The sequence below is a fragment of the Channa argus genome, chromosome 13, assembly GCF_033026475.1.
Source record: "Channa argus isolate prfri chromosome 13, Channa argus male v1.0, whole genome shotgun sequence".
Lineage (NCBI taxonomy): Eukaryota > Metazoa > Chordata > Actinopteri > Anabantiformes > Channidae > Channa > Channa argus.
In genome coordinates this window covers 8,202,296-8,226,807 of record NC_090209.1, presented here as the reverse complement: position 1 = coordinate 8,226,807, position 24,512 = coordinate 8,202,296, and the positions used below count along the sequence as shown (strand labels likewise).

Below are 24,512 nucleotides of genomic sequence, written 5' to 3'. Positions count from 1 at the left end.
AAAATACTAAAGTTTTGGTGACTTGTAGCATATAGCCCAAAATCAAAAACACCTGTTCTAAGTCACAGACAATAGTAAAAATAAAATGCCTCTTGAATTTATGGCCCTTACTCCCTTCAAAGATTTTGAAACACACGCCGTCCATCTGGTTGTTTCGTAAGGTGTATTCCGCATGGTGCTGGCAGGTATGTGTGATTTTATTGCCACATACAACAGAATCGAGTGTCTGTTCCTACCTTTACTCTGAGTGGCTGATTTTACTGCAGCTATGAGTTAAGACCGCTTTGTTATTTGCGAGACTGCTTTCAAAATAAACACTAGTCTATTATAGCTGCAACATGTTATCGTGTGTAACAATGGCAACGTCCTGTCACATGTGCCATAGGGGTACAGTGCAGTAAGTATACGTGTGCATGTCCCACTCAGCCACCCGGCAATCCACACAAGCACACACCATCTGATGCTTTGTTATAGCTGTCGTCTTCGATTGGTCTCTGATTTGCTGCTGTTTGTTTTTCTTTGGGAAATAACATCAGAAAGCCATTGTCCTACCTCTTACATGTGGGTGTCTGTTCGAGCGTGAATACTGGCATGTACTGTATGTGCTTCTATACAGAAGAAAATCAGAAAAAAGTATGTTTTAATCGTGCACCAAAAATGGCCGAAATGTTTCTGATATGAACAGTTTTGGGTTGTGTCACTAAGACGTCTCGTATTTGTACATTCTTCACCCCGCCGTTATTTGCTTTATGGGCCCCCGACAATAGCTAGCATTGTTGTGTGGATGTTGTTGACACAAGTGCTGTGAGAGGTCAAAGACTAGTTCCTAAAAATACCCAGCCCTTGGCGTTTCTGCTAACTGTTGCATCACATGGAACAGTCTTATCAGAGCCTGCGTCAGAGCAACAGGCAGGTCACTCTATCCCCCTTTTCTCTGCATTCACATGGGCCTGTGTTTGTGAAACACACACACAGGTGTAGAGGCTGCTAATACTCTATATTTGCAGATACCACAGTGATTTATTTTCCTCTTGTATGTTAATGAAGCGCAACCTAATGCATTTTGCGATGGATCTCTCATCTTTGACCACAGCAGAGATGGGGGGTTAAGCCCCTAAAAGCCCATTAAACAGCAAACAGAGGACAAATCAGGCCTGTGTGTGGACTCTGGATTAGTGTACAGTCAATATGTTTCACTGGTCTCTTTGTCAAGCTCCCACTAAGTGTTTAAAGTGTGTTTTGTTTTCAGTAGATAAGATAAGAGAACAGACTTTAAATAAGAATGTGCTGCTTATGTAGTAGTGCACTTAGGTAATACGCAAGACCACTGTGATCCCACGTCAAACTTTCCAAAAGACTGTTTACTCAGTTATTAAATATCCAGAATATTATACAGAGAATGAATGTATTTTAATCTGAGAAAAATACACACCGTAGCAACGGCATCAGCTGTTCATAGTTTCACAGCAGTGAAATAACTTTGTGTGCATCCTGCATCAAGATGGGAGACTCAGATCCTGGTGGAGTTAATGTCAGCCTGTGATGCTCACTTGTGCAAAGCTGCAGCTTTAGTAGGAGACACCCAGTATAAGAGAAGGAGTAGGTGGAGATGGTGTGATCAGGGGAGAATCTGATATTCTCGGCACACAGCCCTTCCACAACCTTCTCGATAAATAATTTGTGTGTTTAACACGGCAGCAGCATTTTAACAGGGATACCTATCACATGTACTCTTTGCTCTTCAACAGGATGTGGTGCTGACTGATGGATCCCCCCCCCCCACACACACAGACACAGAAAGCAGGGGGGCAGCTGTGAGGTTCAGTCTCTGTCTCCTCTGAACCACATATAGAGGTGTCCTTGGGCAAGACTCTTAAACTCAAGCTGCTGTGTGTATGTTCACTTGTAAGTCAATTTGGATAAAAGTCAAATGACTAAATGTAAAGCACACCTCAGCTTTAGTCAAAGGATCCAGACAGGTCGCGGTGTATCAATGTGTATGTACTGATGTAGCTCAACGTAATATGGTCTCACATTAAATAATCATTTAAAGTCTTTATTGATCCCAGAGGAGAAATTCGGGTATCGCTTTACCGTAGGACAGAAATAAGAACGGATAGATAGAGAAGTAACAAATACTTAATAATATAAAATAATAAATAACTAGAATACAAATAGGAACAATATAAATGCAATTTAATCACAAGGCAAGCAATATTCAAATAGTACCCACAACCAATGTAGTAAAATTAAAGTGCAATACTGTAAGTGAAGTGACATATTGCAGTTATGTGCTGAGGAGCATCATGTAAAAGTAAAAAGGTATATTATTTGATGCAGTGCAACATATTAACATAGCATAGGATAGTATAGGATGATAAAATATAGAATAGAAAACATAATTTAAAATATACTAATACCCTATACAGAGTACACAGCATTTAGCAGTAATCTTCCTCCCAATGTCAGAGCATTAACTACAGAAAAAATGAATTACGCTCAAGTAAACAGGAAAAAATCTGTCCTTGTTTCTATTTCAGCTCATTTCTACATTTAAACCTTTTTTACATATTTAACAATAGCATGGAAACGAGCACATGTACGCACACATAGTAACACTGCTGACCAATCTGTGGACCAGTGAGAGCATGGACAACGCCGTTATTAGTTTAGCATCACTTTTGAGAATGCCGGGTAATAAACAGCAATGTTAAGTGTCTCCCTCAGTGCCTGTGTTTGGCTGGCCCAGCGGTTGCCATGGAAACTACAACTCCAGTAGTCGAGACCCAGTTCAGCCTGTTAGCGTACAGTTTGGTAACCGTTGCTTCAAGTGAAGATTAAAAGAAATAAATAAATCAGGTCAAAATTGACGTCTCACTTCTTCAGAGATGCTGAAAGCCTGAGGAATCTGAGCTTTCCACACATGTGCATTGCTGCTTTGATATGCTGTGGAAATGAAACAGTCCATAATTAAGCATGGAGATGACAGAGGAGAGATCGATTGGTTCAGTGAAGCTTATCTGTGCTCAGCCCGCTATGTCTGTGTGTGATCGGAGCCCCAGTGCTGTGGAACCAGCGCTGGACCTGGTTTTTGGGCCTCTTATCGTAGAGGGTCCGGTTTTGTTAGTTAGATGAGTTTTATTGCTAATTACAAACCGTCTAATGTCACTGACATAACTCCTCTAAGGCTTTTTGTTTAATCACAGCAGTTATGCCTGAATCTGTTGCCGATCCACAGGGGTCCAGTGCGTTCCAGAAAAAACTTGATAACATTGTGAAAATACTTTTTCTCCATTTTATGCAGATATTGTTGTTCTTTAAATAAAACACTTTTGCAGCTCCAATGCCAGAATGCTTTAATAGTCACACTCTCTCCACAGAAGTCACACTCGCCTGGTTGCCAACAGAAGTGTGTGTGTGGTGTGTAGTTTATCAGTGTTAGGGCCCCCAGCATGCCCCCCTCCATGTTTACAGAAACATGGCTAAGGAATATGAGCAGCACATTGAGGATAACTGGCTTTACATTACATGTAATGTTGACATTATTGATGTAGTATATGCATAGGCTCATGTTTCATTGCACAGTCTCTGAAACGTCCAAAGATCTCCACAGGTGCTGGAGGGAATGCAGAAAAGTTGATTTTTTTTTTATTATTATTTACTTTTATGTTTATAGAAAAGAAAAAAGTTTTCTCACTCATCCCAAAACAAATATCAGTGATGACAGAAGAAAAGAGTTGTTTTCGTTTTTCTAATAAGAAGTGTTGTGACTGGCTTTTTGAACAAATTACACTTTAGGAATCACAAACTATTGCTACAGACTCCCTGCATTAGAAAAGAACATCTGATACAAATGTTAATCATTTGTTTTGACTTATATATTTTAAACACACACACACACACACACACACACACACACACACACACACACACACACACACACTTCCTCCACTGTTAGCAAAAACCCACTGACTAATAAAGTCCATACTAAACTAAATATACTGTATTATATGATAAATATTAATCCAGTTGTTTTATTGTCCACTGTTGGAACAAACCGACTGTAAATTAAGCGTGGGTGTACAGTGACTGAAATGTCAGGCTGTGTTTCTCTTTACTGTGATGTGTGCCATATTTGCTATATGTCTGAGTGGGATATCTTTGCTTCACACAGTGCTGTTATAAACATCCCTGTTTTCTGCGAAAAAAAATGCCTGAATACGAACTTTCACAGTGTTTGGATGTCAAAATAGAAACGTAATAATGCAAAATGATTCACACAAATCTCAAGTTTTTATTATTGTGAATGAGTGAATTAATTTTGGAAACAGCTTAAGACAGTTTTCTCCCTGGGTATATGATGGGAATCTACAGACAGGAGTAAACAGTATATAAATCATGCTGTTTTATGGCTCTGTGGCAGAGTAACAAAACCAAAAGAGACTAATTATTCTCTGCAATAGAAACAGCTTTGAAAAAAAAGAACTGAAGAAATAATAAATGAAAATAAATTTTGTGCCCGCACATCACAGTGGTGCAAGTTTAAATGACAGTCGCAGTGCTGACAGATTTTACAAACCGACACAATCTTAAAAGTGTTTGATTGATGCTGTTCTGGAAATCTCCTGGAAAATGATGTTCTGGGTAAGGACAAAACTCTACCCTGCTGTTAATCACAAATTCACCGAGTGACAAGGCTGCACAAGTGATTTTGTTCTCTTGTGCTTGTAGTGCGACTCCCTTCCACAGAGTGTGTTGTGTAGACCACCCGACCAAATGCGGGAGCAGAATGAGCAGGCGGGGCTTGATTCTTTATCTATTGATGTGGTTCTGGTCATTTTAGATAAGGACAGTGCGAGCTGTGTGTAGACATGAGGCTCAGGCTGAGTACACAAACCCAGCAGCTGCCTGGCACCACACACATACACAGACTCACAGACAAAGGCTAAAAGTGACAGTGAGCATGAGTCAGAGTGTGAGGAGGCAGGAAGAAAATAAATGAAAGAATATGGAAATAAATAACCAACGCTCTCAAGGAAAGATAAGAGGCAACCTACAGGAGAGACTCTTGTGTTTTCTCAACAGAAAAGCACTGTCATTGTTTTTGGGTGGGGGGGTGAGAGTGTGTTTTACAGTTCCTGATCTAACACAGATGTACTAAGCAGTTCCAGATGTTCCTTAAAGGCTGATGAGCTCTGACTTGCACTCTCGCTGGCCCAGTTTCAGCAGTTATATCCCATCAGTCATCGCTCCCCCTGGGAAAAGGTCTTATACTAAATTGAACATCTTGTTCTGTATCTGGTTTTCTGGACAGTACTGTCCAACTAAATGATTTTTCCATGTCAATGTGAGATAGTGACCTCTCCAGTCTATGGCAGCTAAAGTAGTTTAAAATCAAGCAGTAATGAGTGGATCAGTGAATTAAAAGACACACCCTGTCCAATAATAGCTTAGCAACAGATTAGTGTTTTGAGTGCCAGAAAATAGAAATAGAAATCAATTTTATAATTTACCACATAGAAAATCATCAATTGTTGCAGGGGCATCTTCGCACAATCTGCACCTCGAGTCCTGCTTGGTATGGTAGACCCCAGCCTCTATTGATGTTGTACTTAGAGCCCACACTGGATATTGACCACACCCTCACCTGGAATTGAACCGGCGACCTACTGTACTAAAGTCAGTGGCCTCAACTGAGCTATTCAGCTGTGTGTGTGTGTGTGTGTGTGTGTGTGTGTGTGTGTGTGTGTGTGTGTGTGTGTGTGTGTGTGTGTGTGTGTGTGTGTGTGTGTGTGTGTGTGTGTGTGTGTGTGTGTGTGTGTGTGTGTGTGTGTGTGTGTGTGTGTGTGTGTTTCTGTTCACATCAGCTTGTCAGTTACCTCTAAAGCACATAACATTGCACAGACCTGTACAAAAACATGCTTTACTCATGATGTTTGATTTATTGAACATATTGACAATACTATATGTTGCAACTGTGGTACATCAGTGCAGCGACCCCCACTATTCCCCCCTCCTCAGCTGGTCCCCAAATTGCACCCTGTCTGAACCTGGGTGGGAGACTGCAGGCCTTTGGAGGGAGCCTGTGGAATGTGGGTGATAGTTGCTAAGTGAAATCTGTGCTGCCATCTCTGATAATTCACAGTCTCCGTGGGTGTGAGTCTCAGGCCAACACTAAGCAGAACCTTTCACAAGACTGAGAAAGAAGTAGAGGCACAGAGAAAGACAGAGCGACTGAGTTATATATAAAATAGCCATCATCATCATCACATCTCCATCTTCCGTGCATCATGACTGCTGGTTTCAAAATGAGCTTTCTAACAGGAACATTAAGTCAGGAAAGTGAACATCATACCTGCAAACACATTATAGCAAAGCCTTGTTTTTGCATATCAATAAGCTCTATACAGACTGGTTGGGCTTAAGAGACAAAACATGGGGAAATGTATTTTCTGTGCTTTCTGTGCTTACAGGTGTAACTAAAGGGATTTAAAGTTTAAATTACATGAAGCTTTGCAGTCTGTGTATGCAAGTTGTGGGGCATTTTATTTCACAGAACTTTTGTTTTCTGTCAGCTGACCCAGTCAGATAGCATCTAAATAAATAAAGTGATGCAAAAGCAATTCCAGGTGTCGGGTGGAAACGTATAGCTCAAAAATGTATTGGGCCAGAGAGTAAAATGGGTGGAATAAAGGAGGGATCAGGCTGCCCACTGCTGTGTTATGTGAACAAGCTGAGAAAAATAAAAAGAGATAGTGAGATTTTGCACGAGTCTGATTAAGATTGTGAAGTTTGAAATGGATTTGGAACCTTGGACATTTCTGGTCTGTCTTGCAGAGCATTGTTATATTATTGCATAGACAGTCTAAATGTCTATATGGGTGCGTTCATGTCACATGCTGTGGTCCAGTCTTTTTTTCCATCTGACTCAGATCAGATTTATTTTAAGGAAGTCTGAACAAACCAAATTAGATTTTTTTACAAATCAGATCTGGGGCACTTTCATATGTGGTCCTATGTCCAAGTCATATCAGATATCTCGAAATGTGACAATCGGATTCGTACCCTTTTTTTTTAGCGTCTCACCTCTGTTGGTTGTGCCATCATCAATAGGTGTCGGCATCTCACTGTCCAATTAAAATAAACATGGAGAACATCGACAACAGAGATGGAGGTTAATAGAAACATGAGGAAGTTTTAGATTTGCTTCTGGAAGGAAAACATTATACCTGTCACACAAATGAGGTTGTAAGCACATGGCTCGCATTTCAGTTAGATTGAGCATTGTTTACACTAGAGTTGGATAGATGTGGCTTACACACAATGTAGCCTATGTTGACCTTTAAATGAGCAAAAACATATTCTTTTGCCACTTGGGGGCTGCAGCAATACATTTAATCACCTGTTATGTGGATCTGTCAAACCTGGCAGCAAGCTGGATGTGTAGCATCCAAGCAATATCATCATACGTTTAAGTCGAGCATTCCGCTCCTCTTAGTTCTGTTTTTGTTCACAAGCTCCCGAGGGAAATATTAGGTTTTTTTAGCAGCTCAGAGCTCCACTGTGTATACCAGCTAATTGCTAACATTGCCTATATTTTGTTCGGTGCTAAGCGTGGGAAAATAGTGAGTGTTTCAAGCTGACAGCTGCTGCCTCTTGTGACCAATAATGGATCTGAGAGTGGTGAGACTGAACCAAAACAATGAGCTAAAAGGCACTACAATGCCCTGTAAAGCACAAAGGTAGTGAAATAGGAAAGTAATAATACTCTGGATTTGTCCCCAGAACAAAAGTATTGATCAAATCTGCTTTAAATAATTTTCTTCTGTTACAATTAACTTCTCTCTATCTTAGTAAGGTACTGTTTAGTGGCCCATTTGTCCACATTTCTCCCACATGCTCTCTCACTCTTCAACGAACTGTCTTTCCTCGACTGAAAAGGGGGCTGATGGCCCTAAAAGTCAATGTTTATAGACTCACTGTCAGGACCACAGACTTCCCGCTAAAGTAAATGGCTGCTGTGCTAAATCCATCATAAAGCAGAACAAAAATTATAAATAAAGATTCGGAATATTCCATTAGCCCCGCTCTCATCCCCGCCTGCTCATCCAATGCAGAGACAGTAGCCTCATTAGATGTAGAGTGGTGATGAGTGTTTGGATGTGGAGGGAAGGGACAGTGAGCAGCCAAGGCATTACTATTGATAGGCGGGTGGGTGGATATCATTGTTGCATTTGTCACTTGTTTATTTAAACATCTGCATTCCCTTCCTGTACCACATACAAACATGCGAAGCAAACCTCCTCATTCTTTTTGTCTTCCAGTGTGTTTTTGTCATTCATGTTCATGCCGGTGTTGTGTCACTTGGTCCACCACTTTGGTCCCAACTCAAATGTTTCAACTACTGTTTGGATTTTCAGGAAGTGTTGAGTTAATTATCACATACATTTCTGTCTCTGCTTCTTACATCTCCTCATTGAAGCTCTAAGACATTTATCTTAGCTCAGCTTCTCTGGCTGAGAGTAGGAACTTTAGGAATCAGTTAAATCTACACAGGCTACAGTTTACTGTGGACGTGTTTTAGGTGTGGAACACAGTTACTTGTTAAGCATAGAGGTGGGCATTTATTTAGCAGAACTCTCTTATTGATTAAGCCTGCATATCCTCTCTAAGAGGTTGTGGCTTTTCCTTGACAAAATGCAGTTTAATCTATGGTGTGCTGAATAGCCTGTATTACTGCTGTTTTGCCTGTTCTGTCTAGATCAGAGCAGCTCTTGCATAATGCCATTTTGATATCCGGGGATTAGCCTGTGGTCCTGTCCACAGACTGGCTGGCTGGCTGCTTCCATCATGTCGCCCTCAGGGGAAAAAAACTAAACAATACAACAACTATGTGATGTTCCAGTGACGTGATGTTCAATTACTGGTTTATTTTAGTCTTCACAAACTGAACATAACCCTTTTAAGAAGGCCATAATCATATTGGTAACTCAGTCATGAACCCTACCTGGGAGTGAGCAATGAAGATCATAATGTGTAGTGGTACGGTTGTAATGGTGCTGGACCAAACCAGCAGGGGAGAGGCCGGCAGGATAAGGTAATAAGTGAAGAGTTTAGATAAATGAGTCTGTTGTTGAGCACAGAGGACGTGAGCAGGTGCAGTGGCCTCGCACGGGGAGCGTGGCAGCGTGTACAAGCAGCAGGTAAACGCTGCCAAGGAGAGCTCCTAAAAAGGTGGAGTGCTGTTGCGTAAACACAGGACCATAATGTGTACTCAGTAAACCCACTAGCCCTTGCCCTCTTGAGAAAAGCAAGCAATTAGTTTGAGACTGTGAGCTCAGACACACGGAGTGTGATACACATGTTGGGTAAATCTCGTGTATATGGTCAGTTGCTGCAGAAAACAGATTTCCACACATGAGAGTATTAGCTGCACCCTCATATGAACTGGCAGCAGGTATGCACCTGCAAATACACTTTGAGTTGCAGGTTTCACTTTCGTCTCTCGGCTGTTTTTGCTTGTACAGATAGAGTAATGTAAACAGAGCTGAGCGCTCTGAGCCATCTGCCTAATGTCACTGTGGCCCATATCTGTCCAGCTCTCTCTCTCTGCAGTCATACATTTCTTCCTCTTGTTTCCCTCTCATTGTCTTTTCCTTTCCTAATCTTGCTCCTTAACACTAATTTCCTTCCTACCACCTAACTGTCATTATTCTGTTTTATCTGTTTTGTCCCCTGCTCAGCTTCTGTGTTTTTTTTTAGCCCACTGCTTGTTTGCCTTCTTTTCAAACTCATTTATCCTCCACTCATACTTTTCATACTTTGCCAACTTGGGTCCCATTTTGAGAATGCAGAGAAAGTAAATATGGCACGATAAAGTGCAGGAAATCCACAGGCTCAACGTTGAGCTACAAACAGAGTTTTAAGTGGCTCCGATTATTTCCTAGCTGCTGCTTCCCTCTTCTGAAACACAACATTTAGACTATTTTTACACAAGTTTAGATGACCTTTTCAGTGAAGCTTCAAAAGTAAAGGAAGTGATCTGTAACACTTGAGGGTTAACAGAGATGGACTTTTCAGGAACATTAGTGGATTTTAAAAGTGGGAAGTGCTTCATTAATAACCATAACAACCACTAAGCCTGTATTGTACTGCAGAAGGTTTTTAGAGTTCTGGAAACCAAGTTAATTTTCAACATGAGGTAACTTTTCATTTGTTAAAAGAATAATTTTCCAAACAGGCAGAGTTCATGACTAAGTCCACATAATTTCCTTACCATCTGGATTTGCCATTAAGTTCTCATCTGTTGACTTATTTATAAAGTTTTAAAATGTATTTAGTAAACACTGACCCTGTGGTCCTTGGACGACTGCCTGAGCTACAACCATCCCTCTTATAAAGTTTTTTTTAAAATAATTCTGCTAAACATGCATTGTACATTCAAATATAATGTCATGAAATGATTAAAGGCAGCGCAGTGGTGGGGTGGTTAGTGCTGTCTGTTTTTTTTGTTAAAGAAGCAAAAAATAATACTACCAAACATGTACAGTAATTTGAACTGTCCTTTTCCTTTAGGTGTGCGTTTTATTTCTGTTTGTGGTGTGTATTTAAAATGTGAAGTGAAGGCACAATATTTTAATACACATAAACAGAACCTTTTGGTCTTCACATATTTTTATTTCCAACCAGAGGATCTCAGTGTGTAATAGATTTTCTAATCCCAATTACTGCATTGTAAAGCCCTGTTTGAGTTAAGACTTTTCTCTTCTTGATGTATAATACAGGATGTATCATGTATGGGCTTCCTTCTTGTGCATACCAAACCTTTGTTAGTGTCCAAATGTAGTCTCTGGAAAGAAGATTGTTATGTTGAGGCACTAAACAACAGCACAACAAGGAAGTGGCCTTATGACGGGTCAACAGCAATTCCCACAATTCATTGGGGGACAGTTTTCTAACGCTGGAGGTCATCCTAGTTGGGCAATGCATTAAACTAGTGATGCATCGCAACAGATAGCAGCAGACAAGCACGCTGTGAAAATTATGAGGTGGCCGATGGATTGTGAGGAGCACTGGGAATGACTAGTTCATCCACAAAAACAGGACCATTTCCTGTCTAAGGAAATGTGTATGTACATGTATGTGTGTGTGTGTGTGTGTGTGTGTGTGTGTGTGTGTGTGTGGCATTTGAAAGCCTATATCAGCCACAAACACTCAGCAGCTGCAAGTAAACTCAGTTGTACATGTCCATCTAACAATAGAATAGTGTGACAAATAATAGATTAATTACGAAGCTAAGAAATTAGTGAATGACAAGACAGTGTATTTAAAAGTGTTTGCATTGACACAAATATATGGAATTAGAACAAACATGTAGCTTGTAGATGTTGATGAGCTGTTTTACAACTGAATATATGTCTTTTGATCTCTTCTCTGTGTGAAGGCACCTTTATGTATGTTTAGCCTTTTTTAAAGTGTGTAACTTGCCTTTGCTAAAATCTTGGTCTTGAAACAAAAAAAAGTTGAAAGAATAAGTTAGTTTATTGACAGAAAATTAATCAGCAAATATTTTGATAAATAAATCATTTTAAAATAAATTTTTAGTTTGTCTATGTTACAACATACCATATTGTTGGACAGATAAAACAAGACATTTGTCGACATCACTTCGTGCTGGGGGGGGTTTCGGTCTTTTCGTGACAAAAAAATTAATCTTTAATTGCTGACTAATGTTGCAGCAGGGAGTTCGGTGGTGGAGTGGTTAGCGCTACCACAGCACAGCTTGAAGGTCCCTCGTTCAAATCCTCTTTCTGAGTTGGCCTTGAGATAGACTGTTAACCTGTCCAGATTGTACCCTGCCTCTCGCCCAGTGACAGCTGGGATAGGCTCCAGCCCCCCATGACCCTGAACAGAATAATGGGGGGATGTTGCAGAGCTTTAATACTTTTTGCTTGTGCTTTTTGCAAGTGTTTTTGGTTGCTAAATCTCAAAATTAGGCATTGGTGGACAAATCGCAAAGTCCATACCTGGATTGACAACAAAAGAACATTTTCTTGATTGTTAGCTTCAGTCTTTGATGGTAGTGAATGAATTCGGCTCCCGGTTGCCATAAAGCACACACACTTTCAAGGAAGCAACACTGTATCACACTGTACCTAAAAGACTTAATTTAAACCACTTTTGTATCTAAATCTCGTTCCTTCAGAAATACCTCACAGTAAAGAAGCCTCTAAAAAAGACTCTCTAACTTCTGTACTGTCACTTTAATGCACCGACATCAGTCTCTGGGGAAAGATAAGGAACAGAAGTGTTTGACAAAAGAGATAAACAGAGGAAAGAAATTCAAGCCTCTGGTATCATAAATTAATTCTTAGCAACAATGCAATAAAACCTGTCATTAGTTCATGTTTTATGTCTTTTTATGCAAGGAGTTCTCAGTAAAGTTAAGCTCTTGAGATGTGCTGCAGGCCTCCCTCCATCCTCTGTTTCTCTCGACCAGTGAAACCAGTTCACCATTGGACAGTTTAGCTATGACAGTCTTATTTACAGTATTTAAACTTGTAATCGTTTTCCCATATGCTTTGTGTAGGACTGAGAATTAGAATTTACTTTTTTTTTCAGAAGCAAACATACGTAAATAAGAAGTTAATTATTTGTATAGTTAATGAACAAGCACAAGCAACAGTATTATTTTTTATGAGTTTCTCCCTTAGTTGTTCCTCAGACTTAGCTGTATTCTCCTCTCAACTAATGCTTGAATCTTTCTTTTTCTTGTCTCTTATCACAAGGTGAGTGCTAATGTCCTGATCTTCCTGTGCACTAACATCATTGGAATCTGCACCCACTATCCCGCTGAGGTTTCTCAGAGACAAGCCTTCCAGGAGACCAGAGGATACATCCAAGCCAGACTACATCTGCAGAGGGAGAATCAGCAACAGGTGGGCCTACACACACACACACGCACACATACACACACACATATATTACCAACTGTTGAACACATAGTGTATATTTTATAGTGTATATTCAAATTAGCAGATATTAAGCTGTAAATCACTGAAATGTCTATGGAGGTTGGTACTAATTATAGTATAAGGGAAATGCTGAAAGTGTTAATTCCTACATTTATAAAAGTACCAGCTTGTTACAGTATATTGCAAACACAAAGTTGGTTTCTCTGACAAGTGAAAGTCCATTACACCTTCGTTTTGTATCCTCCTGTTCTCTTTGGTCACTTGTGCTGTGTTTTATTGCAGCCCAGTTCATGATCATTCTCATTTGCATATTTTTCCTGATGTTGTTGCCAGACAAATGTATGAAACAGAGATATAATTGAGAGCACTATACACCACACGTTTATAGCGCCCACACTAAGAAACACCAGATCAACGCACTCCGGAAGGGCCTGGACTGGGCTGAAACTGTGAGAAAAAGATGGGTTTACAAGATTAATAAGCTTAATGTGCATACACTTAAAGTGTAGAGCTCACAAGAGCACAAACAATTACATCCACACTAGGTAGGTTTTACTTGTTATTGAGAGTGACACAATCTGCATTTTCTCCCTTTTTTGTGTGTTTTCCAGGAACGTTTATTGCTGTCAGTATTGCCAAGGCATGTTGCCATGGAGATGAAGGCTGACATCAATGCCAAGAAGGAAAACATGATGTTTCATAAGATCTATATCCAGAAACATGACAATGTCAGGTCAGTGGGGACACTTGGCTTCAGTGCTTCTTGTCATGTTTTACCCATTAATCAGAGCCTCAGGGTGTAATCCATTTGAAATATTCCACAAAACGTATCATATGAACAAAGGGTTATCAGTCAATATGTCCACTGAAAGAGATTTTACTTGCTGTAACTGTTTATCCTGTTAATACCGACCTTTGAGATTCCCACAAAATATACTTCCTGTGTACAGTAATTGATGGGAGGCCAAAATCCACAGCCCCCACTCTGTGCAAAAACATATTAAAAAGTTTATCAGTCGACTTCAAAAGGCTTCAACTGTCCAAATTATAAACTCAAAAAATAAAGCAGGGATTTTTCAAACATTGTACCATTTTTATTTAAAATACTCTCATTACAGCAGAGAAACACGAAGAGGGATTTTACTTTGGAAGCGATGCCACTGATTTAAGCATCATTTTAGCTTTAGACACACATTAGAATACATTTTTGCATAGGACAAGGACTGCACATTTTGGCCCCCATCACTTTTATTATAAGGGCATTTAAACGAGATCTGTCAAGTAGCAGTATGAATAGAAGCAGTTGTTACAGCAAGTAAGACCTCTTTTAGTTTTCATACGAGAACAAGTCCCCAACTGTTGTTTTTATATATTAAAACATGTGAACCTGTTCTTTAACGTGGAGAGCAGCTGTCAAAGGCTGTTGCAACCCAGGCTTATTGAACAGATATCTACTTTTAACATGTTGGACTGAGCCTCACCCTTCTAACCAATCAGAAAAGCCACAGTCAGGGGCATGAATGCATTCTGTAGTATAGAATCAGTGATTTAAAGCAAAGTCCTGTCCACACAGCCATAGGAAGATATACACATACAATACACACACTCAAAAAAAGGCTGACAGAGTCCGAAGAGGCTAGAGTGGTTTGGCAAAGTGGAGGCTAATTAACACTAGTGAGGGAATACTTAATCACCAGCAGCCAAGATAAGATAATCCCCAAAGATGGAGAGCTTCAGCACACATTTAGTTCTAGCACTGAGCAAACATACTGCATGGTCACTCTCTCCCTCACACACACACACACACACATGCACACATTGAGAGCTAGAAGTTAAGGCAGGGCCACGCTGGGGAGGAGCTGCATGTAATGTAATTAGTGCCACCCACCAACCAAAACAATTATGAATTATTTCTCTGCAGCAAAAAATAAACAAACAAATAAAAAGAAACAGTAATAATCTCTGAGGTGGTATTGGCTATAGGTGAATGTATAACCTAATGTGTTGGCAGTGTCTGACATTTGCAGTAATCAGTTATTTAATGCCGCCCATTTGGACGGCATTAACATTTCAGTGGGAGGTAGGGAATTCAGCTGTTTGTTCTGGAGAGCAGTTTAACCATGTCAGGGTTACCAGATGTAGCTCTAATAGACATGGACATTGTGCAAGATTAAGGAGAAAGATGAAAGCCTGATTTGTATGTTGAAAAATGTTTGACTCATTTTAACGTAGAAGACACATTTGGCACTGAGCTCAACTTCATAACTTCAAAACAATTTATGAAGACAGACAGCTCTTCACATGGGAAACTTCTCCTATAAAAACTCTCTCCTTTAAGACCTTTTTGGTCTTAAGATCTACTTTATAATACCAGGATATAGCTCCAGGGCACCTAGCAGTTTGAGGAAAAACAATGGGCAAATATTGCACTATAGGAGAGGAGTTTTGTTTTCATGTGCCATGTTGGGAGGATGCCCTCGTCCTTTCTATGGATGAGTTGGAGTCTGTGACTTTTTGTCCTGATTTTAAAATTAATTTCTACAGGTAATATGGTAATATGACATCATGTAGAGCCACATTCTCTGTAAACTAACCCCACACTCCACTAGACAAATACCCGTGGGGGCTTTTGTTTTACTGAAAATGCAAAAGTTTAACAAAAGCTAACTGTTAGCCTGGCCAGCATCAACAGAAACTGATAAAAAATTATACTAAACCCCTGATAAAATGCCACCCAGACCACTGGCTTTTACCACAGTGAGCGACCAGGATTATTTTATCAGCCACCCATTGTTGTATTTAAATCAAATCTTGCCTGTGTGGAGTTATAGCCAGGGATTAATTTTATTTTCTGTTTCTCTCTGTCTCCCTGTTACCTTGTCTTTCCTTGTCTTGGTCTCGTCCTCAGTATTCTGTTTGCAGACATTGAGGGTTTTACCAGCCTGGCCTCTCAGTGCACAGCTCAGGAGCTGGTCATGACCCTTAATGAACTCTTTGCCCGTTTTGACAAGTTGGCATCGGTAAGGAGCTGTTTTCTGTGTTGTAGGAAAAGCATTTTAGAAAATAGCTTAACCTGGACAGAGACAGATTAGCTGTATCACTCTGCATTTTGTCTTGTTCTAATCAAAGCTCAGAGACTCCGGGCCTCAGCTTTCCTTAAAAACTTAAAGTGTAGATTCACAGTTTTTGAAGTTTTGAACTTTGCAGCAGGCTGAAATCATTCCTCTCGTTCACGTGAAAATGAATTTCAAAGTTTATCTGCGGTAAACAATACAATTGAAAAATCCCCCCTTGTGTTACTAATTCTACATCGTGTGTGTGTGGTACAGGAAACAAAAAGAGGGGGTTTAGTACTAAACAGACAGTAGCGGAAGCCTCATACAAGCTTCAGAGAAACTGTGGAATGTGTTTTTACACACAGGGAGGACTCTGGGTTTTGTTCCCCATCTCTCACACTGAAAGATCATCAAAAAGAATCCTTTAATGGGAGTATAGAAGGATGAATATTTACAGCAAGCACAAACTGTGTCAATGTTTACCCGGGCACCTGAATGATGTTTTAAGGCCGACTTTAAAATTTGAAGGAAAAAAAACTCGTACCCTTTAACTTGTCTCCATTTGCTCTGTCTTGTCAAACATATTTCTGGTTTTATTCTCCGTTTTCTCTCTCTGTCTCTTTCTAAGGAGAACCACTGTCTACGTATTAAAATTTTGGGTGATTGTTACTATTGTGTATCCGGGCTGCCTGAACCCCGGGCTGATCATGCCCACTGCTGTGTGGAGATGGGTGTTGACATGATCGAGGCCATCTCGTGAGTACAAATTGTGTGTGTGTGTGTGTTTTCTTTAAAGCCTTTTAGTTTGCTGGACTTAGCAAAGCTTTCTCCTTCTTTTGGAGAGGAGACACTGATCTTCTGGGTTGTTTGTCTGCAGACTAGTGCGCGAGGTGACGGGAGTCAACGTTAACATGCGCGTTGGCATTCACAGTGGCCGTGTGCACTGTGGCGTGCTGGGACTCAGGAAGTGGCAGTTTGACGTGTGGTCAAACGATGTCACACTCGCCAATCACATGGAAGCTGGAGGCAAAGCAGGGTGAGAGAAATACAGTCACACACATTTGTTGCAGGGATTGCAGCAGTTTTATTATCAATAAGCCACTACTTTAGATAAGGATGTTGGGAGGGGGGTTGTGCACCACTTCCTGGGTCAGTGTTTCAATCCCCATTTGAAACACTGACCCAGACATTTGACATTTGAATTGGATTGACAATATTCTGACTTAAGCAAATTCATTTACTTTTTGGGATAAATGCTCCTCACGTAAGCTATGTATACATTCTGAAGCTGCTGTGTATGTTCTGCATATACCAAAAAATACACATACATAAGTAGTTTTTTTAAGAGAATCTGAGTCATATTTTTCTTACCTAGGCGAATCCACATCACGAAGGCCACATTGCAGTATCTTAATGGAGACTATGAGGTGGAGCCAGGATTTGGAGGTGAGAGGAACGCGTATTTGAAGGAGAACAGCATCGAGACCTTCCTGGTCCTCGGCTGCAGCCAGAAACGGGTCAGTGTACGAAAACAACCACAGGCCTGTGCAGTTTTTCGCTGATGCAATAAAAGCCTGAATGAGACTTTTCTGCTGTATTTCAGCACTTATATCAGCATTCACTGTGTACTCTGTGCGAACAGTTGGTCACGCCTTTATGTTGTTCCCTCTGAGCAGAAGGATGAGAAGGCGATGATGGCTAAGATGCAGAGGACGAGAGCCAATTCTAATGAGGGGCTGATGCCACGCTGGGTCCCCGACAGAACTTTCTCCAGGACCAAAGACTCTAAAGTCTTCAGACAAATGGTGAGGCTTAAAATCAACAAACCCCTTCACTGGGATAAAGCCAGGCTGCAGCTTTTTTGTGACAGACATATTTTTTGTCTCTTTGCTTTGCATTTCAGGGGATTGATGAGACCTCCAGTAAAGACAAGTGAGTAGTGATTCTTTATGCTAACATGTCTGAAAACGGCTGTGCTACTTTGTCTCTTACCTGATTTGTTTCTTGTTTTTGTAGCCGTGGTGTTCAGGAGGCAATGAACCCAGAGGATGAGGTGGATGAATTTCTGGGGCGAGCCATTGACGCGCGCAGCATTGACCAGCTAAGAAAAGACCATGTCAAGAAGTTTCTACTCACCTTCCAGACCTCCAGCCTGGAGAAAAAGGTTCAAGCTATTGTCATATTGTCACATTGACACTGCATTGAAAACAGACACAGTTCTAATATTGAAATGACTGCATGGGCTCAGGACATTTTCAGTGAACACAGTTCATCACTGCATCCACCATGCAGGGAAACAATGTTGTATAAACTAGATCCATTTCTGAGCCTGAGCTTAAAATGGAAAAGTGGCAAAGTCAAAGAATTGTCTTGGGGTCTGATGAGTCAAACTTTGAAATTCTTTTTGGAAATCATTGATGCCACTTCCTCCAAATCACTGCTTTCTCTCTTTCTATTCTCCCAGTTTGAAACCTTTCTGGAAATAGGGTTTGTAATGCACATATAACAGGCTGCTGCTCATAGTTCTCATTTTCTTATTTTTCCTATTGCAGTATTCCAAAAAGGTGGATGATCGGTTTGGAGGCTATGTTGCCTGTACTCTACTAGTATTCTGCTTCATATCCTTCATACAGATCGTTATCTTTCCACAGTGAGTACTTCAAACAACCACAAAACATTATACTTCAGTGTTTATTCTTTGGTTCTTTCTCTGTGGCAGCTTCAGTCATTTGCTGTTATTATAAATTGAAAACTGTGAAGGGATACTAGCCCTGTAAGTAAAATCCGTAACTTTTTAGATTACAGTAAACATACTGGTTACTTATTAGTAACAACGGTGTGCCTCCACAGTACCTATGGATACATATTTGTGTGTAGGTACTTTGTAGGTAAGGGGTACTTATGAGGTACTGTGTAACTACAAAAAACAAAGGGGTAAGAGGTTCCACTTTAAATTACGTCATTTGTCAAACCTACTGTATAAAAACAGGTAACAAAGGGGTTTCTTTTTTTTTTTTGTCCTTTCGGGTTATCCCTTGAGTTCAGCGTCGCCACAGCAGATCATTGTCCGCCTGTTGATTTGGCCCTTCCTGACGCAACCCTTCCCAATTTCTGCTGGGCTTGGACCGGCACTGCACAGCTGGGGATGGGAATGGGCTGTTGGGGGTTCAGTGTCTCGCCCAGATACACTTAGACATATAGCCGGGACCGGGGATAAAACCACTGACCCTGTGGTCTGTGGACAACTGCTTTACCAACTGAGCTACAGCCGCCCTGCTAACAAAGGGGTTTAGATATATTAGATATATGAGGAAAAAAATAGCAATTATGCTTTTATTGTTATTGCCTCAAAGCATGGAGCACAAATCAGTTGAACTCTAACTGTAACTGTATTATAAAGAACTTATTGATAAATAATTAAATATTACATGATAGGTGTGATAGGTTTAAAGTGGAGCCTCTTACCCTCTTTTTATATGTAGTTACACTGTAAGTATTCGCACCTATCATATATTTAATAAGTACCGCATAACTACAAAATACTTACACTGTAGGTATTTTTCTTATTCTCATCTTGTGTCATTATTCCCCAAAGTTTGCTTATTGTTATTAGGTAACAACAAGTATGTATCCATAGGTACTGCAGCGGTACACTGTTAATACTAATACGTTCACAGTAAGTTCACTGTACTTACCCTGTAAGTTACGGGCCGTAATCTAAAGTGTTACCGTAAAATCCATGAACAGTATGAACATTTACACTTGTACATACAGTTTGCTCGGCTGTTGAGCTGTGTGGAAAACTTAAAATAGTACAATGAAATACATACCAAATAGGTGTGTATATAAATTAATAATATAATGTTCAATCACACGGGAGTTGGTTTTTAACATATCTATTGGTTGTTCATTTTATTTTGACATCACAAAAAATACACCAGAGTGTGGTGGTTTGGATTGCACTGGAGTTTGTCTGACAGCTTTCACACCAGCTCAAATGAACCAGAGTAACACACCAGTTTGTTAAAGCCAAATCAAACGGGTTAATTGTGAAACAACACTAATTTAAAAATGTCTGTCCAACTGTATTTTTTGTATTATTTTCTCACAGCACCCCAGTCATGCTGGGAATCTACATCAGTATCTTCATCATACTCGCCAACATCCTTTTCATCTGTGCCATATACTCTTGCATCAAGGTAGTGGAGCTTATCTAGACACCTTCACAACTTTGCCCATATTTTTGTGCTGTCTCTGTATATTTTGTATGTGCCTCATTTATCTTTGCTGTGCTCCCACTTGCAGCTCTTTCCAGCTGCAATGCAGACTGTTTCAAAGAAGATTGTCCAGTCTCGCACCAACAGCACCCTGGTTGGAGTATTTACCATTATCCTTGTCTTCATCTCCGCCTTTGTTAATATGGTAAGATCAAAGTAATTGCTCCCCAAATGCATAAGCAGTTTAATTGATGAAATGATCAGCATTTCATGGATGCAACATAAAAATGGGGACCAACAAAGCTGCATCACAGTCAGCAAGTTAGGAGTCAGACAAACAGCTGGCTGAACAAGTCATTATTTCATGGTTAGGATGTAAACGAACAAAACCAATATAATCCAGGTTAACAACTACTCTTCTGTTGAGTGTTCAGCTGTATTGGCATTAAATGATGAATAATCACAGTGAAAGTTATCTTAAGAGCTATACCATGCCACGCATCTATCCCATAATACATGCCTGTCCCCTCCTGGAGATAAAACCTGTGTGTTGGAAATCATTCTGAATGCTCATGTGTGTGTTTGGCTTCACTGCAGTTTGCTTGTGACACTACAAGCTTAAAGGCATGCGTAGCAGAGAAGCTGAACACCTCTGCAGCCCTGGTGACACCCTGTCTGATCCGCAGCTTGAATGTGTCTGTTGAGGGGGGTCTAGAGAGCTGTCCTAGCCAAGGCCCCTCCTGCCCCTTTCCCGAGGTGAGTGGATTGCCTCTCACCCCTTCACTGTTTGTGTTTCCGAAGCACCGACAGTGGAACCATTTAAAAAAGAAAACGTCCCATTTGCATTTCTGTTTTTTCTACAATCTATTGTTGATAACACCTCTTTATGATGCTACTGTCTCCTATTTGTGCCAGTATTTCAGCTACAGTGTGCTGCTGACGCTGCTGGCCTGCTCAGTATTCCTGCAGATCAGCAGCATAGGGAAGCTGGCCCTAATGCTGCTCATCCAGCTCACCTTCCTGCTGCTGGTGGAGTGGCCACAAGTAGCACTATTTGACAACGCTGACCTCTTTGTCACCTCCAATGCCATGTAAGTGCCATATGCTGGATGCTTGACAGGAGAGCAAGAAACAGATTTTAAATTCTTTGTATAAAATAAGATGGCAGGCAGCGCCTTCTCAGTTTACACATATTGGTTTTACATGTCTGAGCTGTAGAGCACGGAACCACATATTTGAAAATATTTCTTCAGCTTTATTCATCAAACTTTATCGAAACATAACATTATAGGTTAGATTCTAAATAAGAATCATATTAGCTTTGTTTTACTCTGATGCACTGAGCAATTTTGCTAGTTTTGTTAGTTTTGTCAAACGTTAATAGACCATGAATTTAATATAAAAAGTATGCTTTGATATTATGTTAAATATCACATATGGTGACTTGGTCATATTTATGCATAAATTCTGTGCCATAAAATTAAGCAACTATGTTGTTAATGTTAAATCTCACATTTGTGTTAATTTTACTATATATTCTAATTTGAATATTCTCTTTTCAGTGATATAAATGAAACTAGTGCTCCATGGTAAGAATTTAAACTTACATTTAAGTTATAAACGAAACAATCAATTATTTCCTTTATTTGTATTGACAATATTGAATATTTCCATTTTTCCATATAGGTCCAGTTTCAATGAAACTACAAACCAGTGGTAAGACTACATTTAGTGTTACTCTATTATTTCAATGTCTGTAGTGATCGATTTTTATGTCAACGATAGAAGGTATGAACAGTACATTTACTTGAGGTAATTTCCTAATTTTCATGCTAGTAATATTTAGGGGCAAAAATGGGCTTTTGAACAATAAATTAGGATATATTGTCTTAGGTTAAGTTGAGTTAAGACATAGTCCTGGAGGGGATACTACTACTACTACTGTATGCAATAGTATAGTATTTATTATTTTGCAATTGGCTTGGAAAATATGCTGTTTTATACTAATACATAAATACAATTTTGAATGCGCAGCTATTTTACCTTGTGGTAAAGCTACTTTTACTCACATAAATGAACACTCAGCTGTCTGCTCCGACCTCCATCTGTCTCCCTGCAGCCCATTTGTTGTGACCAAAGTGTCTCTGAGGGTTATGACTCCAGTCATCCTCACAGTTTTTGTCCTGGCACTGTACCTGCACGCCCAGCAGGTTGAATCTACAGCACGCCTCGACTTCCTGTGGAAACTACAGGTATGTAGAGTTTCCACTAGAGGGTGCTATCTGACTTTGTTAACATCATAATTAAATAGCTACAAATTTCTGTTCACGTCACACCTGCTACATATTAAGTTAATGGTGGTCATAAAAGCTGAATGTATCTAACGAGGAATATTCACTCCCAGGCCACAGAGGAGAAGGAGGAGATGGAAGAGCTGCAAGCCTACAATCGTCGCCTCCTCCACAATATTCTGCCTAAAGACGTAGCTGCTCACTTCTTGGCACGTGAACGACGTAATGATGAGCTGTACTACCAGTCCTGTGAGTGTGTGGCTGTCATGTTTGCCTCCATCAGCAACTTCTCTGAGTTCTATGTGGAGCTGGAGGCCAACAATGAAGGAGTGGAGTGCCTCCGGTTACTCAACGAGATCATTGCTGACTTTGATGAGGTAAAGTTTGTTGAGATTTGACTCATGCGTATTGCACAATTTAAAAACAATGTGATTATTTGTAATTTGTAACAATTCGAAATCATTGTCTGTGGTTGTCATTCATCAGATCATCAGTGAAGAGAAGTACAGGCAGCTAGAAAAGATCAAGACCATTGGTTCCACCTACATGGCAGCCTCCGGTCTTAATGACTCCACTTATGACAAAGAGGGCCGTACCCATATTACTGCACTGGCTGACTATGCCATGAGACTGAGAGAGCAGATGAAATACATCAATGAGCATTCCTTTAACAACTTCCAGATGAAGATAGGTAAGCTAAAGTTACTGTGTTATCCCCTAAGAAAGAGAACAGAATTCCGAAAAAACACTGTAACACAGCAGCTTTGTTGATGAATTGTGATGTGTTTTTGTCTTTTATTCCCAGGTCTCAACATTGGACCAGTGGTAGCAGGAGTTATTGGGGCACGGAAGCCTCAGTATGATATTTGGGGAAACACTGTCAATGTGGCTAGTCGAATGGACAGCACAGGTGTACCTGATCGCATACAGGTAAGACTGTCATGGTACCACTGTTAAATTTCAGTGTTTAAGGGTTTTTGGAAATCCTGCTATTAATAGAATGTTATATACGATGAAATGAACACATTAAAAATTTGTTGTTGTAAATAATATTACATTTAGTAGCCATTAGTTTAGACTCTAATACAGTTCAATACAGGTCTGCCATATTTCAATATTGAGTTTCTGTTGATTGCCATGCATATGCAAGTTCAAATACAAGTCTGTTGGGATTATAATGAAGTTTATTTTTGACTATAATACATTATCCTACCCTACATATATGCTGTCCTTTTTGCTTGCTCAAAGTCAGACTTTTCATTTTGTCAATTTAACAAACTCTAAATGTCCCTGAACACAATATACAAGAAAAAGAAAAAGTAGCTGTCTATAGGTAATCTTTGGTGACAACCACCCAAAATGGTGTAAGACAGTTAAAGTCTGTATGTGTAGAAGACTGAAAATATCAAATATTCACATTTTTAAACTGGCCAAACCAGTTGCTATTAGTAAAACACGCTCAGCATGTCCATCAGTGATAAAGATTTTATTATTGTGAAAGGACAAAAGGTCAAAAACACCTCTCAATAAAATGCAGTCCAGTCCAACACCATGACATTGTAAAAAAACTAAAAGTTATAGGCTTTTTAAAAGTTGAAATTATGGCAGATCAGTTGTAGTGGATTTAATTAGATTGTAATAAAGTGACCACTGAGTGTGAATGGTTATTGTTAAAGCGTGTGTGTAACATAGCATCCGTTTTGATTTCTTAACTTTAGAGCTGAGAAATTTCACTTCAGCTTTTGCAGCCAGCTCACTCTAAAAACCTTGAGCAACTAAGCACATGCTGATAGTTTTCTGAAATGCCACCAGAGGTCAGAATTTGAAAGCAAAATGTGTTTGTTAGCAAGACCATTATGAAGAAAGATTATTATGCTCTTTATGTTAAAGAAACTAAAGCAGTGCATTATATGGTAGCTGCTAGACACTCCAGGATTTCGCCAGCTATTTGCAGAACTTGATAGTCTTGTCAGT

General features: G+C 39.9%; 1 protein-coding gene across 2 annotated transcripts in view; it reads left to right on the top strand.

Moving 5' to 3' along the window:
- Positions 1 to 24,512, top strand: part of LOC137139231 (adenylate cyclase type 6-like) — a 35,290-nt gene that overhangs the window by 7,486 nt on the left and 3,292 nt on the right. For both annotated transcript variants that reach the window (XM_067526222.1, XM_067526223.1), the window contains exons 4-23: positions 12,789 to 12,938; positions 13,586 to 13,707; positions 15,883 to 15,994; positions 16,659 to 16,786; positions 16,908 to 17,066; positions 17,406 to 17,547; positions 17,707 to 17,835; positions 17,934 to 17,962; positions 18,047 to 18,194; positions 18,583 to 18,680; positions 20,142 to 20,229; positions 20,336 to 20,452; positions 20,845 to 21,003; positions 21,163 to 21,338; positions 21,810 to 21,836; positions 21,934 to 21,963; positions 22,367 to 22,499; positions 22,652 to 22,915; positions 23,025 to 23,229; positions 23,344 to 23,468. In XM_067526222.1, coding sequence (XP_067382323.1) covers positions 12,789 to 12,938; positions 13,586 to 13,707; positions 15,883 to 15,994; positions 16,659 to 16,786; positions 16,908 to 17,066; positions 17,406 to 17,547; positions 17,707 to 17,835; positions 17,934 to 17,962; positions 18,047 to 18,194; positions 18,583 to 18,680; positions 20,142 to 20,229; positions 20,336 to 20,452; positions 20,845 to 21,003; positions 21,163 to 21,338; positions 21,810 to 21,836; positions 21,934 to 21,963; positions 22,367 to 22,499; positions 22,652 to 22,915; positions 23,025 to 23,229; positions 23,344 to 23,468 — 2,541 coding nt within the window. The remainder of the gene's footprint in view (positions 1 to 12,788; positions 12,939 to 13,585; positions 13,708 to 15,882; positions 15,995 to 16,658; positions 16,787 to 16,907; positions 17,067 to 17,405; positions 17,548 to 17,706; positions 17,836 to 17,933; positions 17,963 to 18,046; positions 18,195 to 18,582; positions 18,681 to 20,141; positions 20,230 to 20,335; positions 20,453 to 20,844; positions 21,004 to 21,162; positions 21,339 to 21,809; positions 21,837 to 21,933; positions 21,964 to 22,366; positions 22,500 to 22,651; positions 22,916 to 23,024; positions 23,230 to 23,343; positions 23,469 to 24,512) is intronic.